This window comes from Sus scrofa, chromosome 10, assembly GCF_054392235.1.
Source record: "Sus scrofa isolate SSC_HxYL_T2T_F1_AM1 chromosome 10, Sscrofa_HxYL_maternal_Yorkshire_Landrace_v2.0, whole genome shotgun sequence".
Lineage (NCBI taxonomy): Eukaryota > Metazoa > Chordata > Mammalia > Artiodactyla > Suidae > Sus > Sus scrofa.
Window position 1 is genome coordinate 70,979,088 of NC_139392.1, and position 12,257 is coordinate 70,991,344.

Consider the following 12,257-nt stretch of genomic DNA (forward strand, 5'->3'; position numbering starts at 1 on the left):
TAGATTTTCAGTGGGTCGTATCCTTATATAATCTTTAATTCTTATCATATTCCTCAAACAAACATATATTGGACAACATAACTTGGAAAACAGTTTCTTTGCAAGATTCCAGGTCATGAAATTTTACCATTGTTAAATAGGGTATTTTATTTTATTATTATTATTTTTTTATCGCAGTGATTTTTATTTTTTCCCTTAGATTTGGTTTACAGTGTTCTATCAATTTTCTACTGTATAGCAAAGTGACCCAGTCACACATACATATGCATATTCTTTTCCTCACGTTATCCTCCATCCTGTTCCATCACAAGTGACTAGATATAGTTCCCAGTGCTACACAGCAGGATCTCATTGCTTATCCATTCCAGCAATAGTTTGCGTCTATTAACCCCAGCTTCCCAGTCCATCCCACTCCCTCCCCCTCCCCCTTGGCAACCACAAGTCTGTTCTCCAAGTTCATGAGTTTCTTTCCATAATCTCAATGTATATATGTAGATCCATACATATACTCACATGTATACATATGTACATACATATAAAGACCTACATACATATTTAGAGGAACATATATACATATAATTTCTTTTACCTTTTTTACTTGTTTTTTCTTTTCTCTTTTTATGACTGTACTTGCAGCATATGGAAGTTCCCAGGTCCAGGGTTGAATCAGAGCTGCAACTGAGTCCTATGCCACATCCACAACAACACCAGATCTGAGCTGCATCTGTGACCTACACTGCAACTTGTGGCAATGTCAGATCCTTAACCCACTGAGCGAGGCCAGGGATTGAACCTGCATCCTCATGGAGACTGTCAGGTTCTTAACCCACTGAGCCACAACAGGAACTCATTTTTCCTTTTCTAAATTGAATGGTCAGTAATATCCTGAATGTGGAAACCACTGAGCTGTTCTTAAACTGTCTTCTCCAGGGAAGGGAATATGATACATAACGATTTACTAGCTCACAAGAAATCATGAGGTTAACCAATGGGACGAATCAGTCAATGGGATGAGTCAACTAGAGGAAAATTCCTGATGCTTTTCTGGTATCCTTTTGTGTTCCAGAGAGCTGACAATACTGCTGGGCATGCAGGATGCACTTGATGGAAAAAGTCTTTCAGGCGGATTCCTTACTTATTTAAACATTCATTAAAAATTTTATTTGGAAGTTCCCTTGCAGCACAGTGGGTTAAGGATCTGGCATTTTCAATGCTGTGGCATGGGTTCTATCCCTGGCCCAGGAACTTCTGCATGCTACGGATATGGCCAAAAAAAATTCAGCTAGTGAGTTCCCTTTGTGGCACAGCAGAAACTTGAATCTGACCAATATCCATGAGGATGCAAGTTTAATTCCTAGCCTCGCTCAGTGAGTTAAGGATCCAGTATTGCCATGAGCTGTGGTATAGGCCAGGGAACTTTCATATGCTGCAGGTGCAGCCCTAAAAAGCAAAAAGTAAAAAAAAAAAAAAAAATTCAACTGAAGGACTGAGAATGTATGAAAATTTAGGCCAGCTGTGGTATAGGCTACAAGTGGGGTGTGGGTTCAATCCCTGGCCTGGGAACTTCCACCTACCATGAGTGTTGCAAAAAAAAGAGAGTTAATTGTTATGCAGCATGGTGAGAATAAACCCCAATTGAAATGTATCTTTATATTTGTTCTGGATATAAAAGACATTAATTACATAAATTAAAATATATAAAGCATTGCTGTGCAAATAGATACGGATTGAATGAGGGGAAAAAATTGGCTAGGTGTTTCCTGGTGGCTCAGTGAGTTAAGGATCTGGCATTGTCATTGCTGTGGCTCAGGTCATTGCTGTGGCATGGGTTTGATCCCTGGCCCAGGAACTCCTGCATGCCGTGGGCATGACCAAAAAAATTCACCTAAAGGACAGAGAAGGTGTGAAAATTTAGGGCACTTGCTGAAATAAGCTTAGGCTTTTGTTCTACTCATTAGCAGAAGGTATTCAAAGCTCTCTTTTCTCATGTCTTATTTGATTCTGATTAAATCATACAGTGAAATTATTCATACATCTAAAAGTAAACTGAGTTTTTCCACATGTTGTCATGGGGTGCCCCAGAATGAAAGTTGAATATATTCAGAAATGGGCCTATGAATTAATTTTTAAGTCATCAAAATTGATTTTTCTCTGTCTCTTTTCTTTTTAGATTCTTGATGTACATAAGCAGGAAGCCTTAGAGTTTGGACATTTCCATGAAAGCAAAGGCTATATTTGGAAACTGTTGGCATTAATTGGAGGCATCCATGGATTTTTCTTAATAGAAAAATGTTTTATTCTTCTCGTATCACCAAGTGCTGAGGTATATTTTAAATTTGATTTATCTTCTGCTTTAGGGCTTCAAGCGATTTGTCTTTTATTTCAGAAGTACTTGTTCAGGAGTTCCCGTCGTGGCGCAGTGGTTAACGAATCCGACTAGGAACCATGAGGTTGCGGGTTCGGTCCCTGGCCTTGCTCAGTGGGTTAATGATCCGGCGTTGCCGTGAGCTGTGGTGTAGGTCACAGACATGGCTCGGATCCCGTGTGGCTGTGGCTCTGGTGTAGGCTGGCAGCTACAGCTCCAATTGGACCCCTAGCCTGGGAACCTCCATATGCCGCCGGAGCGGCCCAAGAAATGGCAAAAAGACAAAAACAAACAAACAAACAAAAAACAACAAAAAAAACCCCAAAAAAAACAAAACAAAAAGAACTACTTGTTCAAAAGTCATGGACAGCTTTCTAAGGTTATCTAGGTCACGGATGGGGCTCTTATTTCTGGAAGACACAGATCATTCTGCAGGACAGCTTCCCTATAAGCATGATTATTAATTTTTAATTTTTATTTTTAAAAATTTTTTTAAATTATTTTTATTTTTTCCATTACAGCTGGTTTACAGTGTTCTGTCAGTTTTCTACTGTACAGCAAAGTGATCCAGTCACACATACATACATACATAAGTTCTTTTTCTCACATTATCCTCCATCATGCTCCATCATAAGCGACTAGATATAGTTCCCTGATTATTAATTTTTTAAACATCTATTGCTGGCTCATTAATGTACTTGTTACAACTCTCCCTTTGACCTCCCTGGCTAGTTTAGAAAGAGGAGAGGATTTCATGTATGAGGATGAAGGGATTTAAAGGCTTAGCTACCAATCTGTGCTTTGGGTATCTTTTCTAACCCCAAATGATCAAGCAAAGCAAAAACTCTGAAAAGCCACAAAATTACACATCCTTCTCTATCTTGAGGGCGTTTAAAATGATGAAAAGAAATCTCAGGCATGGGACCTGTGGCAAATCTTATTTTTCAGCTTGAAGCACTGCTTTCATTGTGTACGAATTTGATCCGTTTCTTATGTATATGACAAAATGTAAAATGTATGGCTTATTGATGGATTTTGTTTCTTTTCGCTCTCACGCATTATCCTATAAGAATTAGATGAAAAGTTGTGTTGGATGGTTTAAAAGGTAAATGCTTGTGGAAAGTGCTAGCACACTGAAATAAGTAAGCTTTCCTTACAATGTCCTGGGGCTCTGCAGTCCTTCTGGTTTTCTAGTTAATTCTTGACTTTCTACCTGTTCAGTAGTATAAAAATGCCTGTGTTTAGGGCACACATTAGCTGTCTTTTAAAATATCAGCCCTTGTTTATTATTATTATTATTATTGTAGATTTATTCAAAAATTCCATTTTATGCATCAAAAATAAGGTGGTTGGAGCTCCTGCTGTGGCTCAGTGGTAACAAATCCAGCTAATATCCATGAAGATGTGGGTTCAATCCCCGGCCTCGTTCAGTGGGTTAAGGATCTGACATTGCCATGACCTGTGGCTTAGGTCACAGATGCGGCTCAGATCTGGTATGGCTGTGTCGTAGGCCTCAGCTACAGCTCCACTTGGACCTCTGTCCTGGGAACATTGATATGCTGCATGTGCAGCCCTAAAAAACAAAAAAAAAATTAAAAAAAAATAAGGTGGTTAATAGATAGAAGGATGATAAATGGATAGACAGGTGATAAAATAGAGTAAAATGTTAAGGGTAGGATCCAGGGAGTGAGAATCTGAGCGTTGACATCACAATTCTTTCAATTTTTCTCTATATTGGAGAATTTTCATAATAAACAGATTTTAAACAAAATCCCCCCAAAAATCTGTTTTAAGAAATCAGGGGTATTCTCTGGCCTGGAGCCCAAGCTAGGAGGCTAGAGTGATTCAGAAAGGAGCGGTGTCAGCTTCAAACCCAGCACTTATTCTAAAAGTTTGGGAACTTAACCTCACAAAAAGTGTTTTAATCTAACCAAAGGACAATAATGTGGTCCCCATTTATACACAATAGACTAGCCTTCCTGGCCTGGGAAAGCCTTCCTGGACTAGCTTTCCCCAGACTGGGAAAGCTAATTTACAAAGCCAGCGTATCAACCTAGGCATGATAATTAGAATTGAAAGCAGATGGAAATGAGTGAAATAAATTCTGCACTCCTCAAATCAGAGGGTTTTTTTCTGTTTGTCCTTGGACTTGTCAGGCCACTTAGAATGAGTTTTAAGAATATAAGCGGAAGATTCATGATAGAGTGTAAAATAAAAGGAATGAGAATATTTTATAAGCTACAGGTACGTTATTTTTTTTCCTTCTTTTCTTTATTTTTTTAAGTTAAAGTATATTTGATTTACAATGTTCTGCCAATTTCTGCTATACAGCAAAGTGACTCGGTTTTATATATATATATATATATATATACACACACACATATATATGTATACTTGTGTATACATTCCTTTTCTTACTTATCTTCCATCATGGTCTGTCCCAAGAGAGTGGATATAGTGCCCTGTGCTGTATGGTAGGACCCCATTGCTTATCCATTCTAAATGTAATAGTTTATGTCTACTAACCCCAAACTCCCCATCCATTCTTCCCCCTCCCCCTTGGAAACCACAAGTCTTTTTTTCTTTCTTTTTTTTTTTTTTTTTTCAGGGCTGCACCCATGACAATGGAGGTTCCCAGGCTAGGGGTCAAATTGTAGCTGCAGCTGCCAGCCTACACCGCAGCCACAGCAACATGGATCTTTAACCCACTGATCGAGGCCAGGGCTTGATCCTGCATCCTCATGGATCCTCGTCAGATTCATTTCTGCTGAACCACAACGGGAACTCCAACCACAAGTCTTTTGCAGCTGCAGGTACTTTAACGGGTTCCTCTCTTTCTGGAGATATTAATTTCGTAGTTATGGGGTACAGTACAGTTTCCTTTATCATCATTTTGGTATCTCCATCAAGAAGAGCTCACACTTTAACTTCGCAGTAAATAAAAAAGACAATATTAAAAACTACCACTGTTCAAGCCTTTGCAGTTTGTGACTAGCATTTTCAAAGTTGCATTCTCAGAACGTGCATGTTTCAGGGCAGTCCTGTGCTGTTCCATTTCAGCAGGCATTTATCCTGAAGAAATTCTCCCAGTAACTCTTTTTGTGTCCCCCACCACTTTGGCCAATAAGCGAAACCTGAAATAGAACCATGGAATTGACAGGCTGCACCTGTGTTCTCTGGCTTCCGCACTAATTTTAAACCATCCTCATCCAGCAGGGCGTGTCATTGGTTACTGGGCACGCGGGACATACCCACCATCTTGCATTCAACTCTGAATTAAGTGACCAGACAGGCAGAGGCAAATCTGCTTCAACCATCCAGTTGGTAGGTTGCCCATCTGAAGTATTCTACTGATTTGATTCCCTTCTTTCCTCTATTCCTTGATAAATGAAAATCAGTAGACTAGATAAATGAAATTCGCTCCTGATTTGCTTATTCTTGACCATGATAAATCCTATTTAGAAAACTGCCACACACCTTAAGTCTGTTTTAAAGCGTAAAATGCATTCACGTCACTGTTACCTGCACCACTTTGAAACACAGATGGATTAGACTGACATAATACACATATCCCTTTGTTGTTGTTGTTGTTGTTGTTGCTGTTTTGTCTTTTTGCCTTTTCTAGGGCCGCTCCCGCAGCACATGGAGGTTCCCAGGCTAGGGGTCTAATTGGAGCTGTCGCTACCGGCCTACGCCACAGCTACAGCCACTAGGGATCTGAGCCGTGTCTGCAACCTACACCACAGCTCATGGCAACACCAGATCCTTAACCCACTAAGCAAGGCCGGGGATCGAACCTGCAACCTCCTGGTTCCTAGTCGGATTTGTTAACCACTGAGCCACGACAGGAACTCCAATAATACACGTATCCTTAATTGCTGTGTTTACAAGGTTTCATAAGCCAGCCGGCCTTGAGGTTTTTCCATTCTGAACAATCCTTCATCATGATGAGGGGAGGGCAAATAAATGCTGAGCAAGGAATTAGAGCATCTAGGAGTGGGATGTTCCTTTCATAATGAAGAAGAGAATTTTGCCCAAGAAGATGCCTCGTAGTAAGTGCCTTCTGTTACACTGAGTTTTTCATGATAAAAATCTTCCAGATGAATTCTCAAAATGCAGCCTCCAATCCAGTTCCAAACAGTATTTCCATTCTAATTCTTAAAGTAACAAGTCAAAGACAGAGAAAATATAAAAGTATACATCAGAGTTAGAAAACTTGCCTCCTGTAACTGTGGCTTTAGGAGAGGGGGGTTACAGTTCAAGGGTAGATTTCTGAGTGGACAGAAGTAGGCTATTGCTGAGACATTAGCCTGGCCAAAAAAAAAAAAAGAAAAAGTCTGGCAGTAGATTGCAGAACTAGAGCTAACTCGGAGATCCGAACAAAAACCCCACAATTTTTAAAAAATGATTTTTTTTAAGCTCTGTTGTGTTTATTGGTTAGATATGTCACATGTGGTTTGAATGAAGGTAACTTGGAGCTGAGATTCTTTTTTCAATCATTTTAAGGCTGACTTCATTCCTTCTGTGTGAATGAAGTGTCCAAAATCCCAAAACACATATAAGCAGACCTCTGAAGCTAATTTAATGAGGTTAGGACGATTTGACTGCTCTAACTCACTAATGATGCCGTCCCCGTCTCTTCTGAGACATAGAAATAACACGAACTTTTAGGATTGTTTGACAGGTTCTATTTCCTAATTCTTAAGGAAGAAGAGGAACTCACAAATCTTTCCAATCATCAAAAAAGTCTTAGATGTTTGCCTCTAAAGTCCTTTATGTAGTTAGTGTCATGATACATAGCTTTGGGGGGGGGGGGAAAGAATCTTGGAATAAATATGTGAACTCCTGTCTTTTGATAGAAGTGTAGAGCCTTTAGATTATGATCAGGCTTTTGATACAATGTAATTTAGAAAGATATTTTAGGAGTTCCCGCCGTGGCTCAGTGGTTAATGAATCCGACTAGGAACCATGAGGTTGTAGGTTCGATCCCTGGCCTTGCTCAGTGGGTTAAGGATCCAGCGTTGCCGTGAGCTGTGGTGTAGGTTGCAGACTCGGCTTGGATCCTGAATTGCTGTGGCTGTGGTGTAGGCCGGCAGCTGTAGCTCTGATTAGACCCCTAGCCTGGGAACCTCCATATGCCGTGGGTATGGCCCTAAAAAGCAAAAAAACAAAAACAAAAAAGAAAGATATTTTAGTTTTATTTTTTTTAAGTTTTATTGAAGTAGAGTTGATTTACAAGGTTGTGATAATTTCTGCTGTACAACCAAGTGATTGAATTATACATGTATATATATATATATACACACATATTATATATTACATATATATATACATACATATATATGTATATAATCATTCTCTTTCAGATTCTTTTCCCACGTAGATGATCACAGAATATTGGGTAGAGTTCCCTGTGCTCTACAGCAGGTCCCCTTTGGCCAGTCATTCCCTATACCTTAGTGTGCTAAAAAAGACATTTTATAAAACTGCTAGATCTACCAATTTCAGGCAAGAGGCCTGCGTACCTCCTCTAATGCTTTCAGGTCCTACGTTCTCAGCTATCCTTTTCCAAAAATAGCCTATCAACTCCATCTTTTGCATAGCTGCTGTTTGCTAACATGTGGATGTTCAGTTTACTTTTTATTTTACGTTTTTAAAAAAGATACTTTGTCTCACATTAAATTCGTCTCAAAGTTTCCACAATTTGGGGTGCTATGAATATGCTTCTAAAAGGAAATAGCACAGGAGTTCCTGATGTGACTCAGTGGTAACACTTCTGACTAGTGTCCATGAGGATGTGGATTCGACCCCTGGCTTTGCTCAACGGGTTAAGGATCTGGTGGCATTGCGGTGAGCTGCAGTGTAGGTTGCAGACAAGGCTCGGATCTGGAGTTGCTGTGGCTGTGGTATAGGCCAGCACCTGCAGCCCCAATTTGACCCCTAGTCTGGGAACTTCCATATACAGCAGTTGCGGCCCTAAAAAACAAAACAAAACAAAACAAAAAGTTGAAAGAATATATTCTATAGGCAGAAAAGAAGTATTCTTTTCACATAATAGAATAAGCCTCTGAAGGCTAGGGAAAGAAGGTGACTTTCCTGAAGTTGCACCATGAGTCCGTCTCTGAAATAAAGTCACATCATCTCGATTTGTGGAAGTCAATTTCAGAATCCCACTTCCCTGTCAGGTGAAAGGGTGAAGAAGCTTTTAAAATGTATGCAATTGTCTTTTGTAAGCTTGTCAGTCTGCCTTCCTAATGACGAATTCTCTAACTGACTGGAAAAGCAACAAAAACAGCATCTTGTACTATTGTGAAGGAAATGAGGTGTTAGGTGTGCAAGGGTTTCTTCTCCACAATCTCCTTCAAGATCGGAAGGTGCATCCTAGATCCACCATCCACCAGATGGGAGGAGTGTAAACTTAGGTCATGAATCAAGAATCAGGAGTTCCTGCTGTGGCCAACAGGATCAGTGGTGTCTCTGCAGCACCAGGACGCAGGTTTGATCCCTAGTCCAGCACAATGGGTTAAAGGATCCCTTCATAATTGCAGCTCAGATCTGATGCCTGGCCTGGGAACTCCATATGCCGCAGGGTGGGCAAAAAAGAAAAAAACAAAAAGGAATCAAGAATCATTATTTTCTCTACAGCTTTTGGGTTTTATAAAGGCTTACATAATTTAAGAATGAATTATAGACTTGAGATGTGGCTACTACTGAGATGTAGCTTCTAGCCCTCTATGGAAGACTCTGATCTAGGTAAGAGGACTATTTTTATCTAAATGTAGGTAGTGGAAAAAACATGCCTGTAGACTCTTGGCTCAACCTTTTCTGTTTGTCTATGAAATGTTCTAATATACTTCAGAAAATCAAAATGTCTTTTGATGTTCAGCATAACTCTTTAGTTGTTTCATTTTGCAATAAAGTGATGACTTGTCTATCTTTCATTTTTATTTTTAAATTTAAAATAGAAAAGCCCAGAAGACTCACAGGCAGCTGAAATTCCTAGAGGCAGTATGACTGCTCCCAACAGAAAATGTGAGTATCAGTTCAAAAAAACATCAGATGGAGAAAGTGCCATAGAAAAAGGTGATACCTTCTTTGAAATAAAAATGTCAAAGCCATATAAAATTCTTCTTGGGTATGTATTTCAGTATTAAAATCCTTGCAATGAAAATTTTCATATTCATTCCTATCAGTCTTTCAAATGTCTTACACATTAATGTCAACTTACCCCATTCTTTAAGAATGTTTTCCTTGGAGTTCCCGTCATGGCGCAGTGGTTAATGAGTCCGACTAGGAACCATGAGGTTTTGGGTTTGGTCCCTGCCCTTGCTCAGTGGGTTAACGATCCGGCGTTGCCGTGAGCTGTGGTGTAGGTTGCAGACTCGGCTCGGATCCCGCGTTGCTGTGGCTCTGGCGTAGGCCGGTGGCTACAGCTCCGATTCAACCCCTAGCCTGGGAACCTCCATATGCCATGGGAGCGGCCCAAGAAATAGCAACAACAACAACAACAAAAAGACAAAAAAAAAAAAAAGAAAAAGAATGTTTTCCTTGATTGCTTAAAACCGAACCTCTGGAAACTTTGGTATACTTACGTTATCAAGACTCCTTTAAAATCTTGCTTACATGATGATTTGAGCCTTTCACTTCCCATGAAGTCTGGAGACTTTATTGGTTTTTTGTCTTCTAGCACAGTCTGCTGGTAATTCATCCCAAAGGTCTCTCTCCTTTTTGGTATTGTCGTTAAGGTAGTAGAGTTTGGAGTCCCCGGTGATTCAGTGGGTTAGGCATCCAGTGTTGTCACTGCTATGGCCTCAGTCGCTGCTGTGGCACAGGTTTGATCCCTGGCTGGGGAACTCCCCCCTACGCCATGGGCTTGGCCAGAATTAAAGAGAGTAGAGTTCAAATCAGTTATGTCTCCTTATTCATATCTTACCCTCTAACTCATTTGTTTGCATAATTTGCATCCAGCCTTATTCTGTCCATGATTTTCCCTGTTCCTGAATTTGCCTTAGCCATTTTGCATAGGACTTTCTTCCTTTTTGCTTATGCTTCGGAGTAATTTCTAGAATTTTTTTTTAAAGGTCTGTGTGGGTTTTCATCAGTTGCTCCAGAATCCTCGTCCCATTTTTCTCACTGATATTACCCTTTTGTGAACACATTTCCCAATGTTTTAATGTAAAGCAATCATGGTTCATTATTCCCATTCCACTGTAATAAGTTCGTTACCGAATAAGAAAGACAGCTATTGAATATTTATTATATACCAGGCACAATGCTAAACACACAGCATAGATTATCTCATGTAATCCTCTTACAACTTACTCAAGTAAGGATAATTAATATCCAAAAGATACAAATGAAGAGACCAGTTGTTCAAAAGGCTAGGTCGCTGCCCAGGTCACTGCACCAAAAATTTCCTTGTGATCCTTCATTCATGTCTGCATCCCTGTGTTTTTTCACACTCATTCATTCATTCATTTCAGAAATGTTTGAAGAGAGTTCCCTGGTGACTCAGCAGGTTACATGGCTGTGTTTTCACTGCTGTGGCTCTGGTTACTTCTATGGCACAGGTTCGATCCCTGCATGAGGCAGGCATGGCAAGAAAAAAAAAAAAAAAAAAGGAGGAAATCTTTGAAGGTGTACATCCTGTGGGGAATAAAAATAGGAATGATCTTGTTTTCACTGTGGTTGAGGATAAAAATACTGAGAAGAACATACAGGATGGTAACAATCATTCTGAATGAGTTCGATGTTTTAACTCCTGTAATTTATTTATATGATGCAGAGTATGTAATTACACAGTCTGCCCAACTCTGCTTTCAGGATATTGTTAGTGATTTTTTTCCTTCTAAATCTTTGGTTCTAGGAGCAGTGTTTGAATGCCTGGCACCTAGAAGGTGTCTAAGAGGCTTTTTTTTTGTATTTGTTTTTGGAAGAAGGGAGTTGGAAAGAAGGCTACCCCTGGTCAAATGAGGAGCCGGGAGCAGATGCTCGAGCAGGGAGTAATGGTCTTTTTCAAATATTTTGTAGACCTCATATCTTTCCACTTCCGCTATCAAGCACAGCACACAGAATGAATAGGGAACACATCCAAATGCAATTACTCAGCTGCCTTTTGCCAGGGACATATTGAATTAGCCTCAAATATTTGATGATTTGTTTCGAATGACCTCAATGGTGGAGCTCAGCTTGTGTTTCAGAAGACAGGATGTGAAAATCTCATCCATAGCCTGACTTAAATAAGCAGAAAGCAACATGATACAAGGTCCAGCCCATGTATCACCATAGGAAACCTCTGATAAGTCAGAAATGTGGAACTCAGTGTGACTGCCAGGTACCAAAGGAAAGGTAAAAGAGTATTGATAATTCTGTAATGAGTACATTGGTCTGTCGGTGAATGCTTATCTTCTGTTGAATATTTCACTTAAACAGTGTGCATAATGGGTTCCTTGTAGCTTATATGCAAATATGTGTATTTGCTTTGTAGCGTGTTACATGTCCAAGAGCTGACATTTAGAAACCCATCATCAGAGATAATAAAATAATGGGCAACAAAAATAGGCCATCCTGTTTCTTGGCAGAGTATAAATTGGATAAAGATTTTCATGTGACTATGTCCTATTCATATCAAAAGTGTATGTAGGCACCTGGAAATCGCAATGTATCTGTATGCCACAGTGTTTTCAGATGGACTGAATTATTTTATTTCCCCAAAGAAGAGCTTTACTTCTAAACATTGGCAGGAAAGGCCAAGCAACTTGTTTGCATTATTAGGCTGTGTGAGTTTCCAAGCAATGGCATTAAGAACTCTCTGAGGAGTTTATGCTGTGGCTCAGTGGGTTAAGGACCCAACATTGTCTCTGTAAGGATGCAGTTCAGTCCCTGGCTCTGC

At 39.8% G+C, this 12,257-nt stretch overlaps 1 protein-coding gene across 3 annotated transcripts in view; it reads left to right on the plus strand.

The window, feature by feature from the left end:
- SLC39A12 (solute carrier family 39 member 12) overlaps positions 1-12,257 on the plus strand; it is an 80,754-nt gene that overhangs the window by 44,505 nt on the left and 23,992 nt on the right. For 2 of the 3 annotated variants that reach the window (XM_003130727.5, XM_084980208.1), the window contains 2 exons: positions 2,171-2,323; positions 9,331-9,397. In XM_003130727.5, the coding sequence (XP_003130775.3) occupies positions 2,171-2,323; positions 9,331-9,397 (220 nt within the window). Of the gene's footprint in view, positions 1-2,170; positions 2,324-5,578; positions 5,690-9,330; positions 9,398-12,257 lie in introns of all 3 variants that reach the window. The other variant, XM_003130728.5, reaches the window with a different exon arrangement.